This window comes from Anabrus simplex, chromosome 7 (genome assembly GCF_040414725.1).
Source record: "Anabrus simplex isolate iqAnaSimp1 chromosome 7, ASM4041472v1, whole genome shotgun sequence".
NCBI classification, from domain to species: Eukaryota; Metazoa; Arthropoda; class Insecta; order Orthoptera; family Tettigoniidae; genus Anabrus; species Anabrus simplex.
In genome coordinates this window covers 167071572-167093774 of record NC_090271.1, presented here as the reverse complement: position 1 = coordinate 167093774, position 22203 = coordinate 167071572, and the positions used below count along the sequence as shown (strand labels likewise).

The following is a 22203-nucleotide window of genomic DNA, read 5'->3' as shown; positions in this document are numbered from 1 at the left end:
ACTCACCCACTCTGCATGGATATTTCTCTCAGGTCATAAGCAAGAGCTAAAAAACCCTTAAAAAATTCAAACTATAAGAGGTAAAATTACGGCAGTAAAAACATAAATAATGGACAAGGTTTCAGAGTTATAGGCTACTATAATAGTTCATTTTTATGCCACTTGGTAGTGTTAATTTCTCTTGTTATGACTTTCTTTGCATTGTGGCAGACTAGGATGACCAACTCTGCCGCATTTTAGATAATTTTATTTAGATCCTCCTGACTCCCGTATTACAAGATTAGAATCAATATTACAAAATTGATATTACATATTATTATTCCTGCCAAACATATTCTGATAGTCTCTCATTATTGAGTATCGACAGTTTAAACTTACAGATAAATATACGAAAACAACCTACAACTGACAAAGTCTAGGCTACACTAGTTGATAGTGGAATATTCCTTTCTGGACTGTGGTATTTTGCATTCTTCTTCCTTATTGTCAAAGCTGTGTGTGACGTGTACTCAGTTCATCCTCATGATTTCTTGTATGAAATTGAATCTATCAAGAGCAGTGACAGTGAAAATGAATGAAACAATGCAAAAACTCCTCTGAATAAGAAAATACTTGTGCACTTATTTGAGAATGGGAAGAACAGTACTGATGCGTTCTAACCAAAATGTACACGGCTTATTGCATACTTTGTAAATGTGAGTTCAGCACTGTCCATGAGGTGAAACTGACTGTACACAACTTTCTTCCACAGAAGGACATAAAAAAAAGTTGAGAGATGTGAAGACGTCTTCAAATTTACATCAATTTTTCAGGAATAGCAAGGACTTAAATATATATTTTTTAACATTGCACTAACACATTTGAAGGTTTTCGGCAACAAAGGACTTAACTGACACAGATAGGTCTTATGGCGACGATGAGATAGAAAAGAGCTAGGAGTGGGAAGGAAGCAGTTGGGGCCTTAATTAAGGTACAGCTCCAGCAGCTACAGAAGTTTGAATTATCAAATTAAATTAGTAAAAACAAAAGCCAAACAAAGGCAGAGGCCAATGTGAAAAATGTTCTAGTACCAAACAGGTGTGCAAGATCTCATCGATATATTGTAGGATCCAGCAAAATCAAGCAACTCTTCCTCCACTGTAGTTGATGCCTTCAACCACAAAAATAAGATGTTTCCACCGGTTATGAGGTACTTTGACCCTTTTCCCGGCAATAAAAATAGACTCCTGGAATTCAATGAACAAGATGATGGACAGCTAATGCTATCCATAGTTTAATCAAGTCTTCACTTGACACAACAGGTTAGATCTAGAACATGTAACTTCACATTGTAATCCTAATGTGATTATAGGAAACATAATTGTGTATCAAACTACTTCAAGAAGATAATACGCACTTAAAGCAAATTGGTCAAACCACTTGTTGCATTATGCTACAAAACGTATGTCTGATGGATTAGATGTGGATACTCAAATGATCATCCTAAAAATTTATGAACATTTATTAGTACTGGCAAAAGGAAGAGCAGAATTGAAGTTGTTCTTTAATTTTGTTGATGCAGAATATTGGAGATAGTTTGTTATGTGCCCATTCATTGGCTATCCCTAACATCAGCTGTAGATGGATCACATACCACCGGATTGAGCCAGAATCAAACCTGCCAAGTTGGGGTCAGAAGGTCAGCGCCTCAACAGCCTGAGCTATTCAGCCTGGCGAAATTGCTTTTCTTAGCATCATGTAATGTTACAATGTAATGCAATGCTTGGATAGAAACATTCATCAGAGGACAGAGAACAGATTTTTTGTACTGACTCTGAAATTAAAAAAAACATTTTGAATAAAACCCTTCAGAACTGTGTTAGAGATAATTTTGTTAATTTCTACCGTTATCTGCAAAAGTACATTTCAAAGAATTTTGAGTTATCAAATGCATATCCTATACACTGTCTTTTGACATTAAATTTAACTCTTTCCTGCAGGTTGCATGGTAAAGCGTACTGGGGTCGCACATTGTTTCCCGTGGGCTGCGTAGTAGAGCGTACTCAACTTTCAAACCGACTTCCTCTGCCATCTGTCTGCTAAACATAGAACTTTTTGGAACCAGTGAATTTCGTACGCTTCTTAGATACAACTGCCATGAATGGAATGCTAAAATAAAGTGTTTTTGTACACATTTTCTAAGACAGAACAGACAGCTGACTGAATGTAAACACATTGCAGCAACGTGGCTGCACATAACCAGTTGAGTGAAGAGGATATTTGTTACAAATTAGATTAATATGTTGACGAATGCAATGGCAGTGAATTTGAAGTTGTAGGTATGATAATAAAAATGGTGTGCGAAGCAGTTGGGATAGAAGATGAAGCTGAGGAAATTGAAATATGGTATACTGGACAGAATGGGAAATACTTTCAGGTACAGTCTCTCTTTAAAATATTAGGCCTACTTGGACAAAAAATAATTATCAGTTTTAATCCTCCAGTTTATTTCGGACTATGGGCCCCTACAAAATTAAATAATATTCCAACTAATGTCAATTTATCTTCCAATCCCATAATTTATAATTTGTACGTCTGAGGGGGAGTATGATTTGGTATCTGACGGATCACGAAAATGAAATAAATGGGGAGAATCCTGTGTTCTCTACATTACCAAGAAAATAAGAGCCCCATAAGGTCGAGCAATTCAGACTGACTTTGAGAACAAGCAATTTAACATCAATGCACACCATGTTGGATGCTTCTTGATGTCATCATCATAAGTCGTGTAACTCATTGCTGAGTGTCGTGACCCCATTTGACTTCACACAATACTCTTGATTAAGCGGCGCCAACTCTGACGATGTTCAGCTTCTCTTAAAGCCTGCTGAAGAGCCAGACCGGTGGTACGCAGAACTCGATCAATCCATCTGTTCGATGTCCTTCCTCGTAGTCTTCTGCCGACAACTTTGCCTTTCATGATACACTTCTCCAGATTTTCACTATCCCTTCTTACAATATGTCCGAAGAATTGGACGATTTTCCTTATGACACGAGAAGAGAGACGTTCGGAGATATTCAGTTCTTGAATAATAGATGCATTAGTTCTTCTTTCCGTCCAAGGTACACAGAGAATTCATGGCTTGGCCATGTGGAAAGAATGGAGGAAGATCGAATGCCAAGAAAAATAGTTAAATCCCGAATAAATAAAAGACGGTGACAAGGAAGGCCCTGTAATAGATGGAGCAATGAAGTTGAAGCCGACCTGAGGGCAATGAACATCTGTCCATGGAGACCAGCCACTCAGGATCGAAGTAGATGGCGGGACCTACCGTAGAAGAGGCCAAGGCTCACACAGGGCTGTAGCGCTGGATAAGTAAGTAAGTAAGTAAGTAAGTAAGTAAGTAAAGTAATAACAATTAATATTTAGTAATTTAGCATTATTAATTAAGCTGGTAATCAGTCTTTGTATTGGTGTTCAATATTTAGTTACCTGTGTTAAGTTAAACGTTTCATATGCTTTTACTTTAAATTTCAAGTTTATGTCTCGTACTTGTCAACCAGTGCAAAACTGGTATTTACTGTTTTTTTTCAAAATGGCGTCCAGTAATGACGACATAGTGTTTTATTCTCCGAGTAAATTAACCGTAAAATGTGACGAAAAGTGCGGAAAATGTCGAAGATTAGTGAAAAATGGAATGTTGTGTGATTCATGTGATCGATGGTGGCATTATAAGTGCAAAAAATTGCCCTAGAGACGTAAAAACTAATGAAAATATTGATTGGACTTGTGAGCAGTGTTTTCGGAATGTTGTTGTTGGGGACGGCGTTGACGAAGCATCAAAAACAGTCGATGAGGAATATAAAAGTGCATTAGAAATTATAAACATTCTAAAAAAAAAAAAAAAAGACAACCGGGCAAGTTGGCCGTGCGCGTAGAGGCGCGCGGCTGTGAGCTTGCATCCGGGAGATAGTAGGTTCGAATCCCACTATCGGTAGCCCTGAAAATGGTTTTCCGTGGTTTCCCATTTTCACACCAGGCAAATGCTGGGGCTGTACCTTAATTAAGGCCACGGCCGCTTCCTTCCAACTCCTAGGCCTTTCCTATCCCATCGTCGCCATAAGACCTATCTGTGTCGGTGCGACGTAAAGCCCCTAGCAAAAAAAAAAAGACAATGAGACATTTAAAGTTGAAAATCAAGAATTAAAAGAAAGACTGCGATCGCTAGAATTTGGGACTGACCATTCTTCGAGTGATATACCGGTACAAGTAACAAACTCGAGCACGTGCTGTCAAGCAGTTCGTGGATGGCCGGCTAAGAAGAAATCTACAACTGAATTTCCGGAAATAAACATCAGAAATAGGTTTTCTGCCCTAAATAATTTAATTCTGGAAGAAAGTGATCGCGCGCGTGAAACCAAATCATCGCGGTCCGCTGCCGTTGCCGTGCCGAATTTAAAATTTAGGCCTAGAATTCAGATTCAAGACCCAGTTAGGCCTAAATCAGCGAAGGTAGCTGTGTTTGGTGATAGCCAAGGAAGGGGAATTGCGGGAGTGATTAACGACGAGAATATAGCAGCAACCGGAGAAATATATCCAGGAGCTTCTATCAGCAGTGTTGTGGAAAACGTAGAAGCAGCAACTAGGAAATTCGGGAGCGGCGATGCAGTGCTTATCATCGGTGGGACGAACGACGACGCCAAGAATGTAAGATCACAACTTAAACATTACACTAGGGAAGCTGACCCACACTAACGTTTTTGTAGTGAACGTGCCCCTCAGGCATGATTTGAGTAGAGACTCGTGTGTGAACATTGAACTGGACAAGGTCAATACAGATATTGTTAAAATTTGTAAACATTTTCGGAATACTCAGGTTATTGAATGCAGCAGTTTTGAGAGATACTGTTATACAAAACATGGCCTCCATCTAAACAATTCAGGTAAACAAAAGATAGCAAATATTGTTCTAGATTTTATTGATCTTAAGATATGTACTGTAAAACAGGCAACTCCCTTGACTTATAATACTGACCAGGAAAACTAGTAGAAAGAGCCAGCTGTACTTCAAGCTAGCTCAGTCAACTAGAAAAAGAAACTCAGGATAGTAAGGAATTTCAAGTTACCCAATTGCAACAGTCAAGTTTTAGGGAAGAAGGGGGTCTGAGTTTGCTCTTGGTAAACTGTCAAAGTGTAGTAAATAAACAATTAAAATTCGGTACATTGATGGAATCTTATGAGACTGATGTGGTGATAGGAGTGGAATCGTGGTTGAAAGAAGAGGTGGGTAACAGAGAAGTATTTCCAGAAGGGTACACAGTCTATCGTAGAGACCGAGGAGATAAAAAGGGAGGGGGGGGTGTTTATTCTGGTGAAGGAAACTTATTGTTCACATGAATGGTTTACCGATGAAAGGGATGAAATATTAGGGATAAAATTAGTTTGTGATAATATGAAGGAGGTGGGAATTATAGGAACATACAGGCCTGGAAGAGAGGAAAGAGACATGGAAATCTTTGAGAAAATAATAGATTATACTCGTAAAAACAATAATAATGATATGGTAATAATTGGGGGAGATCTGAAGTTGAATGGAATGGAGTTGCAAGTGAAGCCCATGAAAAGAAACTGGCAAATAAGTTCATTTGGGAGGGAGGATTTACACAAGTAGTACAAGAACCGACTCGTCTCAATAACTTACTAGATGTATTCATGGTTAAACCATGGGAAATTGTTGATAAAACTGAGGTAATTGAAGGAATAGGAGACCATAAGGCTGTAATAATGGATGTAGGACTTGTACAAAAAAGGCTTAATAAGAGGGTTACACAAGACAAGAAATTGTACAGAAAAACTAAAGTTGATGAATTTGGGACTTACCTTAAATCACAATTCAGTTGTTGGATAAGTGAAGGGAGTAACATGGATACACTTTGGGCTAAATTTAAAGGAATCATTTGGGAACGAGAGAAGAGATTTGTACCTGTTAAGAAGGGTAAAATGATCTCAGACCCTGTTTATTATACAAGGGAAATAAGAAAATTAAAAAGAAAATGTAGAATAGTAAACAGGAAAATCAAAGAGGGTAGGGAGAGTAGAGAAACTAGTAAACAGCTAATAAGGGAACTGTATAGAGTGAAAAAGGAAGCAAAAGAGAATTATATGAACGACATACCGGTACTTCAAGAGGGTAATGATCACAAAGGGAAATGGAAAAAGCTGTATTCATATATCAGGAATCAAAAAGGAAAAGGAATCCAAATTCCTACAATGGTGGGAGAAGGGGGTGAACACTATTTAACAGATACTGAGAAAGCAAACCTATTTAGTAGGGAATTTAGAGATTCAGTAGATGATTGTCAAGAGTTGGAAACCGAAACAGAAGATAGAGAGGGAGAGAGACAGAGGGAAACAAGAAGCTTCTCATTCACAAACGAAGATATTTTCAGAGAAATCCAATTGCTTCAGCAAGGAAAAGCAGCAGGAAGTGATCAAATTACTGGGGAGGTATTAAAGACAACGGGGTGGTACATAGTGCCTTATTTAAAATTTCTCTTTGACTATGTCATAAATAATAGTGTAATACCAAAGGAATGGAAGGAATCTATAATAATATCAATTTATAAAGGAAAGGGTGATAAAAGGAAACCAGAGAACTACAGCCTGAGCAGTATAGTTTGTAAAATACTGGAGAGGTTAATATCGTAGTACATCAGAGGGATATGTGATGATAAAAATTGGTTCATGAGGAGCCAGTATGGATTTAGAAAGGAATTTTCTTGTGAGGCACAACTAGTGGGATTTCAGCAGGACATATCAGATCAGTTGGATTCAGGAGGTCAGTTAGATTGCATAGCCATAGATCTTTCCAAAGCCTTTGATGGAGTGGAACATGGAATATTATTAAAGAAATTGGAGGGAATAGGATTGGACGTAAGGGTTACACGTTGGATAAAAACATTTCTAAATTCAAGGGTTCAGAAAGTCAAAGTAGGAAATAATGTATCTCAGGAAGAGAAAGTTTGGAAGGGAATTGCACAGGGTAGTATAATCGGTCCATTACTTTTCTTAATATACGCAAATGATTTAGGGAACAATATAACATCAAAAATAAGATTGTATGCAGATGACATAATTGTTTATAGGGAAATAAATAACATTGAGGATTGTTCAGAATTACAAAGGGACCTTGAAAGTATCCAACAATGGGCTGAAGAAAATAATATGAAGGTTAATGGAGGCAAATCAACTGTTACAACTTTTACAAACAGGAGCTTTAAAACTGAATTTGAATATACTTTGGATGAGGTAGTTATCCCAAAAGATGGCAAGTGCAAATACTTAGGTGTGAGATTTGAAAGTAATTTGCACTGGAAGGGTCATGTTGATGACATTGTTGGGAAAGTATACAGATCGTTACATGTCATAATGAGGCTACTTAAAGGATGTAACAAAGAATTAAAAGAAAGAAGTTACTTGAGTATGGTTCGTCCATTATTGGAATATGCAAACAGTGTTTGGTATCCTCACCAAGAATACCTAATAAAAGAAATAGATAGTGTGCAGAGGAAAGCAGCAAGATTTGTAACAGGGGATTTCAGGAGAAAGAGTAGTGTATCAGAAATGTTAAAGGAACTTGGGTGGGAAACTTTAAGTAAGAGAAGGGAGAAAACTAGACTTATAGGATTATATAGAGCCTATACAGGAGAAGAAGCATGGGGAGATATCCGTGAGAGGCTTCAGTTGGAAAATAATTATATCGGCAGGACTGACCACAAATATAAAATGAGAAGGAATCTTAGCAGAAGCGATTGGGGTAAATTTTCATTCATTGGGAAGGGTGTGAAGGAGTGGAACAGTTTACCAGGGGTAGTGTTTGATCCTTTTCCAAAATCTGTACAGATATTCAAGAAGAGAATAAACAGCAACAGAGAAAATAAATGAAGTGTTAGAGGGCATTCGACCAGTGCAGGTTATTGTAAATAAAATAAAAAATGTGTGTGAATAAATTAATTCCATCCCCTGGTCTAAGGAGTTTGGACAGCCAAAGTAGGGGACTGCCTGTAGGGGTGAAGTACAGTGGGGACTTCGAGGGCCCTGGGACTGCTACGGTATCTGTGAAGGCCCTTCAGGAACTCTGAAAAGTGGTGGCAAAAGGGGCTCTGGTTAAGACGCAGCAGGTCGTTATGCTACTTAGGATCCAGAACGGGTTTAAAAAAAAAAAAAGTAAATAAATAAATAAATGCAATGTAACTATTAATCTTATACCAGTTGTATAGTATCATTTGAAATAATTCCACATACTGTATATCAGTTGACTATATTTGTCAGTAGTACAGGAGATATTATAAGTAGAATTTTGTAAACAATATAAATTTATTAAGGATGAGCTGTGTGTTTAATAGAAAACATTGTCAGCGTAAATTGTGTAATATTGTATAATAGGAAAATTTTCTTCTCTTGTTAATTTAATATTTAGTGCTTGACAATAATGTATTTTAGTGTACCATTTGCCACTGAGGTAGACACCTCATCTGCAAATAAAGAGATTTTGATTTGACATCAACTTTCATTCACAGTTCGTTCAATCTTATTATCATTAAAACTTCTCTGCACGGGTTAGACGATAACATGTAAATAATTACACCTACATCTATTGTTATTGCTTTATATCCTGAACTGTGAGCACTGCTTATACTGCACATCCTCAATTTTCATTCACTATTCGTCCAATCTTATTACCATGCATAATAATTTTACCCGAGTTGCACGAAGATATACTATAATTAGGTCTTTCTATCTAGTGTCATTGCTTCTGACTTAGTCACTACTTGCACTTAACCTCCATTTACATCCACGTTAGTTCAATCTTATTATCACACAGAATATTTAAGAATATTAAAGAGTCCTTTACAAAAAGGGAAACATTTGATAATTACTCATATCAGCAATGTTGCACACTGTCTCATTTTTAATTCTTCTGTATAAGTAAGAAAACTTCTTGGGATGGGCTGCTAGGTCCCTGGCAAGCTACTTCAAACTGCAAAACACCATTTTTCTACGATTCCAAACATTTGGTATGAGTACCAAAGCACCACCCTATAAACTGTTACGGTATTAAAAAGCAGCTGTGTTTAATTGTATTTTAAAAGATGTTGTGTATCACTTTATTTTATTTCAAAAACATCAAGAAAGGACAAGAGTCATTGTTTTCATTTTGATTTTGTTCTATTTGATTTTGTTCTATTTGATTTTGTAAAATATGTTCATTTGTTTTGCCTTGAAAAATCGACTGAGGACCAAGAAGAACTTTTGGAAAATTGTTTTATACAGTAAAATTTGTCTTACCATTTTATTTTCTGTATGTCAAGAACAGCGTTTTATATTTAGGATTATTTAATTATTCTGCATCTCCACTAAATTAATCTGGTTATTGTGTCAAATTTTATAATGTAAATAACAGTGTAATTAGCATATAAGGCAATAACTTTTGAGGCAAGGTGTGCCACATGTAAGTGGTCTTTTCCAGTCGTTTCTTTATATCTGGTAATATGTTGGTTAAGCAGAAAAGATTGTTTCAGAACTGTTTTGTGATAGTCCAAAATAACAAAGTTTCTTATTGGCCAGTTCATTAACATTTTTCATTGATGAATGTGGAGATCTGGAGTGTTGTTATTGGCTACTTGTGATCGCTCGATTTCCGGTTTCGGGCTTCTCGCGAGAGCGAAGGCAACTGTCCGTGTCTTTGAATTCCGATCGCCTTTGCGTCTGTCCCGCCTTGGGACTCCAACCTTCTGGGGGTCCCCAGTCTCTCATGGTAAGCACTATGTTATTGCTTTTTGTTTAATTTATATTCATTCTTGTGTTTCGGCCTTTTCTTATTTATGTAACTTTTGGTGGTAATGTAATTTTCTTTAGCGTAATGGAGTTTTCCTCTAGTCTTCCACATTCACCAATTTTGGGGTTTTCTGAATGACTGTACTTTGACAGTCATAGCATCCTTGTTGGAGGCAACTCTTCTTTTGTTCTACATTTGTAACCTATGTAAATTGTAATTAATGTAAATTTAATGTCTTCGAGTTCGCCTCTGGTTATCCTGCCTCAACTTCTGTGTTAAAGCTTGAAGAGCTGTAATATTCTATTGTATGTCAGTATGTATATTATTTCAGGGTACTTAAGTTTTATTTCTTATATTACTTGCTGACTTTTCTTATTTTGTTATACTTTAATTTCTTTAATATATATTTGTTTTTTGAGGATGTTTGCGGTGTGTCTCCCTTTCCTCACAATGAGGTACGATCTCATGGCCTAGTAGGGTTCCTTCCACGTTTCCACAATCCTTCTGTAGTTGTTGTTTGTTAGACCTGTAAGTCAAAGTTGTCGCAACGCGAACTTGTCGTAAATTTGATTTTTATTTCATATAGTTTTAATTTCATATTATTTCTATTTTCCCCTTTATTATTATTATTATAAAGTGTAGACGCAATGAGTGCTGTATAAGTTACAAGTAATAGGACAACAATAAGAAAGCAAACTGATTTTAATATAAATTTGAATAATGGACAGCATGTAATAAGAAGAAAATAAGTAAGACAATTGATTTTTATAATAGATATTTATTTTAAAATCAACTGATTCAAATGATAGAGTTTTATTATAAAATCAACTGACCACTCCAATTTAAATCATTGCACCCTGGTTGATCATCATCATCATCATCACATCATCATCATTTCTTCGCTCCAGCAAGCCGGGTGCGGTTGTGTATGAGCCTCCTTCAGTTTGTTCTATCCATCCACAGATTCTGCTCATATATGCGACATCAGTTCACATCTCTAATTTCAACGTCCTTCATTATCTGTTTTTCCCAGACATCACGAGGTCTTCCTCTTGGTCTCTTCCCGGGAACATTGTGGTCAAAGTATATTCGAGGAGTCCTGTGAGGGTTCATTCTTTTCATGTGACCATACCATTGCAATCTCTTCACTTCTAGTCTCCAGCAAGCTTCTTTCCAATCCAAGCTGTTGTCGGATATCCACATTCCTTATTTTATCCATTTTTGTTTTTTGTAGACAAGAACGGAGAAACTTCATTTCTGTTGCCTGAAGAGGACTCTTTGTTGGTCCAGTAAGTGTTGCTGCTTCCAGGCCATACCTCAGTATAGGTACTAGATATATTTTGTACAAGCTGATCTTGGAAACTAGCGGAACTGTTTCATCCCAAAGTATTTGACATCTGTTACTAATCTCTTGATGTATGGTATTGTCTGATGACAGAACCCTACCTAAATACTGGAAGTTGTCTAAAATATCTATCTCCTCATCTCCAATTCTTAGATGAACAGTTGGAGAGTTTCTACTCATCACTAAGCCAACTGTCTTCGTTTTGCTGATTTTGAGACCTAAGGTTGTAAAAGCTTCATGCCAGAGATCTAGTCTAGTTTGTACTTCCGCTTCTGTCTCATCCCATACCATTACATCAACAACAAAAACCAGGGCATTAGTTGTTGGATCCTTTCTCTTAACCACTTTTAAAACTTCACCCATTATGATTATGAAGAGAAGTGGTAAAAGACAACTTCCATGCTGGACTCCACTCTTCGTTTCAAACCAACCTGACCTTCCATCCTGGACCTGGACACAACACTTGGTTTCATCCAGTTGAAAGTGTTCAAAATGTACGTATTGAATGCGGTGATCAGATTTTACTAGAATTATATAGTGAGAATATCACTGATTTTGAAGATGCTCCAGACAATGTTAATGAAGTAAATTTTGTTGAAGAAGATGATGTGGTAGAAGATATATTTTCTTCCGATGCTTCAGAAAAGTAAATCCCAGGATCAGATAGAGAAAAGAAGGAAGCAGAAAAAAGAAAGAACAAGTTATGCTAAAGAGCTCTCAGATTGGTATTCATGTATTGAAAAGGTTCCATTTCACTTATTCATGTGAACTTTAAATAAATGAACTGCATTTCTTTTGTGGGTACATAGTACCCCAGTGTACTATGATACCGAAATATAGGTGTATGGTTCCACGGTTAAATAAACTTAATACATTCATTGCTGAAGAAAGTCAAACAATGCCACAACATGTACTATTAAATGTAATTCATCAGATTATAACTTGTTCAGTATTGAATTGTGGAAGAAATATACTACCGGTATTCCATTTAAGGGAATAAATTATGTTATTAATCAAAGTCAATACAGGATTGATATGAAATTAATCCATTGTAGAATATTTGTAACTGGGTCATCTGTCTTGAAAGCTGAGTACAGTAATGGAGTTCCACAAGAAATTAGGTGATCTCCAAATTGTTGTTGCAGAACGGTACGCGACGCTTCTGTTGTGTTAGCTGTAGCTCCATCTTGCTGCATCCGTTTTTGTTGGAGGGATAAGTTTTTGACATGACAAAAGAACATGCAAATCCTGCATGAATGGGGTAGTAATGATGTCTTTGTAGATCATCTGGTCCACTCTCTTCAGATTCGAGGCAGCATCCTCGATGAAGTTAAGGGCCCGATATTCCATGACTGGACATGCTTTGGAACTGAAACACCTGTTGGAAAAGTCATACTTGATTCTCATTTATGCTAATGGTTCTTAGGTACTCTGCTGTCCATTTTTCATTGACATAAGACTGATCCTGTATGATCTAACTTTTCAACGACAGCTAACATTTTTCGGTCATTTGGCGCCTTCTTATTAAATTTGAAACACTTGAAATTTATATGCTCTTGATTAATCCACTCTCACACATAAAACAAATGATGAGATTAGCAATATTCTAGTCATCGGTTAGTATGAGTTTGAGTGTCTTCTGAAGGTTGAGGTTCTGTCTTAGGCTAGGGAGGTTGGCACACAATGTGATGATATGGACCAGGGTGAATTCAGCACAACAAGAACACACTGGTTGGTGACCTAGTTCCCTCTTTAGCAAGTAAGAGTGTGTTCATCTTCCATGACCTTTTCTTAGCCTGCAAAAAATTATGGCCTCTCTTTGTGAAAGCTGGAAAGAGGACCACCACATGGCAGTTGTCTTCTTAATTGCTCTCAGCTTATTGGAAGTTCAAATAGCTAGCCACTCTGATTCCCAGGATACCCAGATGGTTCGATATACCTGAAAACGAATATCCCTAGCAGGTATGTTCATAGATCTAGGTGGTAAATGTGCAAATAGTTTGTGGTTGGCATCTCAACTGTGGTCCAGCCAATTTATGCAACAGGTTATTTCAAGTGGGAACTTCTATTCTGCAATTCAAGCAGTGCTTCTTAAATGTGAAGGTATACGAGAATTACTCCCAGATATTTAAGAGCGCCATGGGTCTGTAGTTCAATACCTGACCATGCTAGTTTGAGCTTACAATGTGATTTCTTATTTTGCAGGTGAAAGGCAGACACATTGGTCTTTGCAGGGTTAGGTGATTTGTACAGTAATAGCTTGACAGGCTTTCAAGGAAAGTAGATTTCTTTCCACTGTTTCAAACTCTGTGCCCTGTGTGGCCAGGGCAAGATCACTGGCATATAAGAAGCTTCTGGTAACTGAAAATACTGTTTGGTGATTTTATAGATTTTTTTTTTTTTTTTTTTTTTTTTTGCTATTTGCTTTACGTTGCACCGACACAGATAAGTCTTATGGTGACGATGGAATAGGAAAGGCCTGGGAATTGGAAGGAAGCGGCCGTGGCCTTAATTAAGGTACAGCCCCAGCATTTGCCCGGTGTGAAAAAGGGAAATCACGGAAAACCATCTTCAGGACTGTGGACAGTGGGATTCGAACCCACTATCTCCCGGATGCAAGCTCACAGCCGCGCGCCTCTAACCGCAAAGCCAACTCGCCCGGTTTTTATAGATGTTGACAAGGACTGGAGCCAAAGTACTTTCTTGAGGTAGACCATTTCTCAGCACCTTCCATCGGCTACGCTGCCCTTGGAAGTCAACGATAAACCTATGATTCTGGAGAAGAGCAGCGATGAACTTGGCTAACCCTATGTCCCTTTTCAGATCATCGATCTTGTCTAGAAGAAGTTGATGGTTTGATGGTTGACAGTATTGTACTCTGCTGATAGATCAACAATTGTGGTGGCTATTGTTGTAGGGATTTATCCACCCTGTATCCGTAGAGAAGTAGCTGCGAACACGGAGAGGACTAGATTAAAACAAGAAAGTGTTCATCTATTGCATGGCCATGTCTTCCCATTTCATAGATTGAAGTCCAGGAAAAGTTTCCTGCAAACATCATGGGAACTAATTGGATCACCTGAAATGGCAGGAGTACAGCTGTGGAAAATCTAGATCCCTAAAATCCCAGGACAGATGACTAGTGGAATGTGAAGAAGTGCTGCTACTAACCCAGCAGAACACAGTTACAGTTCACACTCCATTGCCAGTAATGACAATGGTGTGAAACGTGTACTTTCCAATAGACTATGATCTTCACGTACATGAATTAATTTGATTGTTCAGTTACCTCCTTCTTGCCTTTTGCTTGGAGACATGAAGGCCCGTAATTTCCTCTGGGGCTCTCCGTCTTCCTGCGCTTCCTGTGCAGCCGTGCATTACTTCTTGTGATGGTGGCAAGTACACGATGATCTCTGTAATAATGACCATTTCATGATACTTCTCACACTCTTGAATCAAACTCAGTCCATGCAGGGGTGAGTGGCTCAGACAGTTGAGGCGCTGGCTTTCTGACCCCAACTTGGCAGGTTCGATCCTGGCACAGTCCGGTGGTGCTTGAAGATGCTCAGATACATCAGCATCTCACTGAAGATGTTCAAATTGACTAGGGTACAAATGCCCCCAGTTCCCCACCATCCATAGATACTCAGTCCTTGGAGTAAAAACGGAATCCTCTCATAGTAGAGTTGTGTCCTGGTCTTAGACAGGATTCATGTAAACAGGCTATGGTGGCCGCATTGACAGACATCAATAGACGTAATTCAACTAGGCAAAAGTACCACTGTGTGGATGAGTAGCACAACAAAATTAGGACAACTGCTTGTCCTTCTTTCATCCAGCTACCTGCCATTTCTGCCATCATTGTCATCATCATCACGGTGATGAGTGGTTCAGTTATCCTCAAAAGACTGGTCATTGACTGAGGACTCTGTGGATAGTGAGCTCACTTTTTTTTTTTAAATAATTGGCTTTATGTCACACTGACACAGATAGGTCTTGTGGCAACCATGGGATAGGAAAGGGTTAGGAGTTGGAAGAGAGCGGTGTGAAAATGGGAAACCATGGAAAACCATCTTCAAGGCTGTCGTCGTTGCCAGTTACGTGTTTCTGAGTTTACAGATTTCCTGGCTAGTAGCTCACTTCACTTCACAGCAGTTTGTGTTTAAACTTCTGGTGACTTACAGGCCAATTCTTGCGTAGAACACACGTCCACACATCGCACAGCTGAGGGACGTGGGAGATCTTGGCTGGGTTTGGTGAAGTTTGCGTTCCTGTCGCTTAATAACTTCTCAAGGCTGTAAATGTAATTTAAGAGCTGTTCAGTCCGTCGAACACACTAGTTAAATATAAATATTACACTCTAACATACCTGTAAAAAACCACATTATTAAACAAAGAATAAAAATACACACTATTAAACAAAGAATGACATGTTTAAGAGTGGTTTTCTTTGCAGGTACGTTAAGTGTAATATTTATAATTGAGAGTGATCGACAGACTGAAAAGTTTTAAAGTTAGATTTAATTGAGTCAACACTGGAAAGTATGGCTTCCTTCTTACGAAATTACAAAATCTTCAGGGCTTATTATTACATGTGATAAATATCATTTTGATCCGTATTGATATTTGATTGGAATAATAATTATAAATTAACTTATTGTTGTTATTCCAATCTTCAGGATTGTCGACAATGCGGTTCAAAGCCACTATCTCTCAAATGCAAGCTCACAGCTGTGCACCCCTAACCTCACGGCCAACTTGCTCGGTAGTGAGCCCGATGATCTGGAATGGTGAGCATTCTTTCTCTTACAATCTGTTTTATGTTGCACCAACATATCTTCAGGGCTGCCAACAGGGGGGGTGTGAGCCTTCTTCCTGGGAGAACTAGTTTCCTCAGAAAGTGATCAAGCAAGTGGTCATCAAGACTCCTCACTCTTGCCACTGTTTTCGCACTCTTTAGAGGAGGGTTGCAGATAATTTACCAGGCCTTTTTTGGGATGCAGTAACTCCCGATCATGTTAGAGAAGGATTCTCCTACGATATTTTAGGGGAATATTGAGGCTTCCCATTCTCCTCCTTTTTCAATGCATACCGAAAAAAAAAAGTTACATTTAACTGAGTCGACACCGGAAAGTATGGCTTCCTTCTTAACAAATTAAGAAATCTTCAGGGCTGCCGACAGTGGGGTTCAAAGCCATTATCTCCCAAATACAAGCTCACAGCCTGGCAAATTTGCTCGGTAGTGAGCTCATCGATCCGGAACGGTAAGCCCTTCCCACATGCTTTGGTAATAACGTACTTACTGATGGCTGAACCCATTCTGTAGAGTTGAGAGTAATTTTCTGGAAAATTGTTGGTATTATTGGATGGCTTGCTTGTGGTGCAGAAGGTACAAAACTTGAAGAAGATAGGCCTTTTCAAAGGAGACAAGAGAATTCCAGAGGAACCATGGATTTGAACTTCCTCCATGGCTTTGGATAAGAAAGTTTATCCAGAGTCTTAATCTGCTGTATCTCTTTCTCCTCCTTACATATAGGGCAGTCATTGGAGTGAGGGGCATGCTCACCAGTGCAGTTAAAGCACACGGGTGGGGGTGTGCATTCCACATCGGCATGCCGCTGTTTTTCATATGCCCCACATGTTGCTGATCCCTGACAGCACGGTGAGGTGTGGCCAAACCGCTGGCAGTTGTAGCACCTCACAGGAGAAGGAAAGTACGGATGAACGTTTAGGCAGTACAAGGTTACCTTAATACATTCGGGCAGCGTCTTTGAATCAAAAGTTGAGACAAAAGCTCCCGTGACATAGCGATCATCACAGATCCACCCTGTGATGCTTAATGTCAGAAATACCTCAACGAGCAAGACTCTGGATAAGTTTGTCATCCGAGGCTTTGATCACGTCTCTATGAAAATTAACTTCTTCACAGGAGTTAAGGAAAATGTGCTTTTCAATCTTAGCAGGCACTGGTTCGAACATTGTGGCTTCAAAGAGCTTCCTACTCTGCTCAAGTGTTGCAGTCTTAAAAGTACGAATCATCCCACAATTTCTGCATTTAATATATTTCACCAACAAGACATTCCACAGTATTACTGATCAAGAAGGGGATTTCTGGAAGAAAGCTCTGTCCATCAGCCCTGGTTGCAACCAAAAATCAAAGCAGATGATCTTTAGATACTTCTTTGTTGTTCAAGTAAACTCTGTTGAAACTTTTATGTTTCTTTACACCACTTCTGAAAGATGAAGTTTGAAGGGTGGCACCCTTAGAAGAAGAATTAAAATTGCTTGGTTCAGTTTTTGGCGCTGCGAGCTGCTAGGGAAATATGAGGTCAGCCCTCAGCAGAGCCCCGCATGCCAAGATAAGGCTTAATACTGCAGAGAGTGGGCGGTATCTGGAGATGGGCCGCTAGCGACTACTCCTCCCAGTAGTCACACATCACCTTGCCATGACCCAAAATTTGTGAGTGGGGGAGAATGAAAAGAAAAAATAAACACCACACACACCCAATCTCTTTCTCTAAAAACAAACATACTAACTACCCAAGACAGAGAGTCAGAGAAGTGAAATTTAAGGAGGTGAGGAATGGAAATGGTAGAAGAAGGAATGAAGAAAGAGAGTACAAAGGCCTCACAGGCAACTTGAGGGAAAGCTTGTTAGTTTGGCCCTACTTCTAAGCCAATGCAGCAAAGATAACCCTGAATCTTGCACAGGCCTCGGGATCAACGAGTGCACAAGCCCCCCTCCCCCACATCGACGTCAAGGACATAGTGTCCCTAGAGGAGAGGGGGAGCCAGAAAGCCAGCGCTCTACCGCCTGAGCTACTCAGCCTCATTACCATGAAGGATCCTAGATTCAATCTGCCTAGAAAGCTGTACGCTAGGCTGAAGAGAATTCGGATGAGTCATTGTATATGAACTGATGTGTTCAACTAGTAAAGCAAGCTGCCATCCCCGAGTGCGACTGTGGTGCAGAGTGACAACTATTCAACATACTCTATCTAGGTGTTCCCCCCGGGTTTGACATGACAACCCTGAAGATTTTGTCAACGTGACACTTGACTCAATGGATTACCAAAGGAACTTTAATCTTAATATATGAATTGTGTATATATATTTATGGATATATCTGTGCCATACACTAAACAGTAACAATCCCACTATATTGCAAGACATGTTTGAAATTTGATTGTAATGTAGAACTAAGACCAACAATAGCTATGATGATCAATTTCTAAACTGGATCACTGAACACTATTTCATTACTAAAGAAAACAACAATATGCGACAGTTTGACAATCCATTATTCATACCTTAGGAGAATCTGCCATTGCTCAAACTGATACCAGTGTTTGCCAACAATCAAACAGCACAGTGCAGCAGAAAGATATAACACCAACTACAGCAAGATAGAACTGATCAAGTTATGTTCAGGAAGTTGCAATCACCTATGACTCATCTAGATCAGGTAGCTGTACTGAGAAGAGAGAAGTTTCAAATTACACTGTTGTACATCGACAGACAATGATTTCACCAAATACTGCATACAGTTTTCAATTTCTCATTTAACAGCAATACAAATAACAGATACAAACAAGAAAGAATGTAGACTGTTCATTAAACTATAGACTGCAAGCACAAAACATACCTTATCTAGTATGTAAGTAATTTTATATGATTATAGTGAATTCAGTATTCAAGTCAGTTTCCTGTTTTCCTCCTCACCTTACCTAATACATTTCTAGCTTTACTGAAATCTTCAGTTTTTGCCAATATTTGCCCCTTGATCTTTCAGTTTCTTAGCTAACAATATTGTATACAGGCTACATCAGTGCTTCAGTAGCTGAGTGTTTTTTATTAGCCCTGAAAAGGGCCTAGAATTATTTATTTATCATATGACTTTAGTGCTGGGAGTGTCCAAAGACATGTTCAGCTCGCCTGGTGGAGTCTTTTTATTTGATGCCCATGGGCAATCTGCACGTCTGTATGTGGGATGATGATAATGAGGTAGGAAGAGTATGAAACCTGGTGTCGGCATGAAGTCTTCTGTCAAATAACACCAAGCGGTCTGCTCAAAGCTTTACATCCTCATCTGATGGACGAATCACCTTCAACAGTGTCACATGCCCTCACTCCATATATGAATACTGTGGAGAGGTTTGGAATTTAATCCAGGCTTTTGGCATGCAATCTAGTGATTAGAAATTGTATACCACCACCCTGCCGGCCAACATTCTGACGGTGACAATTTTTTCAATCCAGGGGAGTTGAAGGAAGCATGACCAACAAATGGCAAAGCTAATATGGGAAGGACAGCTGATTCAGAAAGTATTGGAACCAACTAGAGGGAAAAATATCCTGGATGTGGTGCTGGTAAAACCAGATGAGCTCTATAGAGAAACCAAAGTAATAGATGGCATTAGTGATCATGAAGCTGTTTTTGTCGTAGTTAAAAAAAAAAAATGTGTTAGAAAGGAAGGTCTTAAAAGTAGGATTATTAGGCAGTACCATAATAGGCAACTTGATGTCTTTGGAGTGTACAGACAGGGAAAGGGTAGCGCTGACACGGATTCAGAATTATTTGATAAGATAATCAGCTATGTGGGAAGTGACATGGGAAGGAATGTGATTGTAGCGGGGGATCTGAATTTACCAAATGTCGATTGGGAAGGAAATGCGAATGACAGGAAGCATGACCAACAAATGGGAAATAAGTTAATATGGTAAGGACAGCTGATTCAGAAAGTGCTGGAACCAACGAGAGGGAAAAATATCCCGGATGTGGTGCTGGTAAAACCAGATGAGCTCTATAGAGAACCCAAAGTAATAGATGGCATTAGTTACCATGAAGCTGTTTTTGTCATAGTTAAAAATAATATGTATTAGAAAGGAAGGTCTTAAAAGTCGGACTATTAGGCAGTACCATATGGCCGATAAAGCAGGCATGAGGCAATTTTTAAAATAATTATGATCGGTGGAAAACGGTAAATAAAAATGTAAACAGACTCTGGGATGGGTTTAAAGCAATTGTTGAGGAATGTGAAAACAGGTTTGTACCTTTAAAGGTGGTAAGAAATGGTAAAGACCCACCTTATTATAATAGAGAAATAAAGAGACTAAGAAGGAGGTGCAGACTGGAAAGAAATAGAGTTAGAAATGGCTGTGGAAGTAAGGAGAAATTGAAGGAACTTACTAGGAAATGAATCTAGCAGAGACGGCAGCTAAGGATAACATGATGGCAAGCATAATTATTGGCAGTCATACAAATTTTAGTGATAAATGGAAGGGTATGTATAGGTATTTTAAGGCAGAAACAGGTTCCAAGAAGGACATTCCAGGAATAATTAATGAACAAGGGGAGTGTGTATGTGAGGATCTTCAAAAGGCAGAAGTATTCAGTCAGCAGTATGTAAAGATTGTTGGTTACAAGGATAATGTCCAGATAGAGGAGGAGACTATTGTTAAAGAAGTATTAAAATTTACATATGAAAACAATGACATTTACAATAAGATACAAAAGTTGAAAATTATCATTTAATTTTCACTGATAGAGACAAAAAAAAGCAACTGATAGTGTTCAGGCATCATAATCACAAAAAAACAGTGTTTCATTACAGTACGGCAGTGGGTTAATCAGTTGGAATGTTACACCTTCCCAAGACACTGGGCAGTACACTGTTAACACTGTAAGCTTCTTAGAAAGCACACAGTCCAGTGACAGTGTATATGCCTGCCTAGGGATTCAACATTTTAAAAATTAAGTTCCTATTGGAAACCATTCTTTGGTTATAAGTTTCTAAGCAGCATGATAAGTAGTGTATTTGAAATTCACTTCCATAACATATTTCTAATATAGCAGTGGATGGTTTTTTGTCGCACTAACCACTTTTTTGGTCTTCGGAGATGCTGAAGGGCCAGAAGTTTGTCCTACAGGAGTTCCTTCACATGATGATAAATTTACCAACACAAGGCTGACGTGTTTCAGCACCTTCAAATACTACCAGCATTATACTTTCTGAGCCACTCAGCCCAGCAGCACTCAAAGCCCAAGGAGGAATCAAAGTACAATTACGCATACCACCTGCCAAGACCTCTATGACATCACGTTTAGATTTGACTGTCATGACTACTGTGAGTTTGATCTATGAAACTCGATACAGTAGCTGTCATGTGAAAATCATTACAGAAATAGCAACAAACAATTTTGTTGATGCCTATTGGACCATTAGGAAATTACTAGGAATAAGATGTGCTGAAGTTGTTAAAATTCTATTAATAACAATCTATATAAAAATTATTATTTTACCATAAATCATACAAAGGAACGTCTAGTGAAATGTTTCTTACAACGAGATTATTTATAATATTAAAAAATGAAAATAATATATGGTATATAATTTTTCTTTCCTCACTTATTCAATCAATCTGTTGATCTATACAAGACTCATATACAAAATACTTAATGATGATGGTAACAACTCGTTTGAATAATAATCAAAATCCTAATATAATTATAACAGAATAGGCATGGGAAACAGATAGAGAACAGTGATTTACCCAGTAAACGTGCTCAGAGAGAGCACACAGAAAAGTCCAAAATGTTTGACTTCACTAATGAAGGCTGCATCAAATTTTCTTATACTTCAACACATTTTTTACATCTAGATTTGTTTTCTTGGTAAGTTACTGTTTTTAATCTGTTTCGTATACAGGCATATTGGACAATGTCGTTAGACAATTCTGGGAGCTAGAGTCTATCGGGATACAAGAAAAGGCCACCAGAGCACCCCTGGTGAAAAGTAAGCTAATCCTTCAGGACTACAATGAAAGTTACTGCATTAAAGATGGAAGGAGAGTAGAGTCACTTCCTAGGAAGAAGAATGTTCTGTTTTCAAGTATTCTCCCCTCAGCAAGAAAACAGTTTCAGGTCCTAGAGATGAGACTAAAGAGAGAGGGAGATTTTCATGACATGTATCACTTTGCTAAAGACCAGGTAGAGAGCGTGCCTGCAAACGATTCATCTGAAAATGTGTCCTACTTGCC

The 22203-nt window shown here is 38.4% G+C and overlaps 1 protein-coding gene across 3 annotated transcripts in view; it reads right to left on the bottom strand.

Moving 5' to 3' along the window:
- Cdc23 (cell division cycle protein 23) overlaps positions 1–22203 on the bottom strand; it is a 291636-nt gene that overhangs the window by 6693 nt on the left and 262740 nt on the right. Inside the window, exon 1 of one of the 3 annotated variants that reach the window (XM_068228636.1) lies at positions 18474–18581. The exons of the other annotated variants lie outside the window; for them this stretch is intronic. Within the exon in view, the coding sequence (XP_068084737.1) occupies positions 18474–18491 (18 nt within the window). The 5' untranslated portion in view covers positions 18492–18581. Of the gene's footprint in view, positions 1–18473; positions 18582–22203 lie in introns of those variants that run through there. 3 annotated transcript variants of the gene reach the window in all.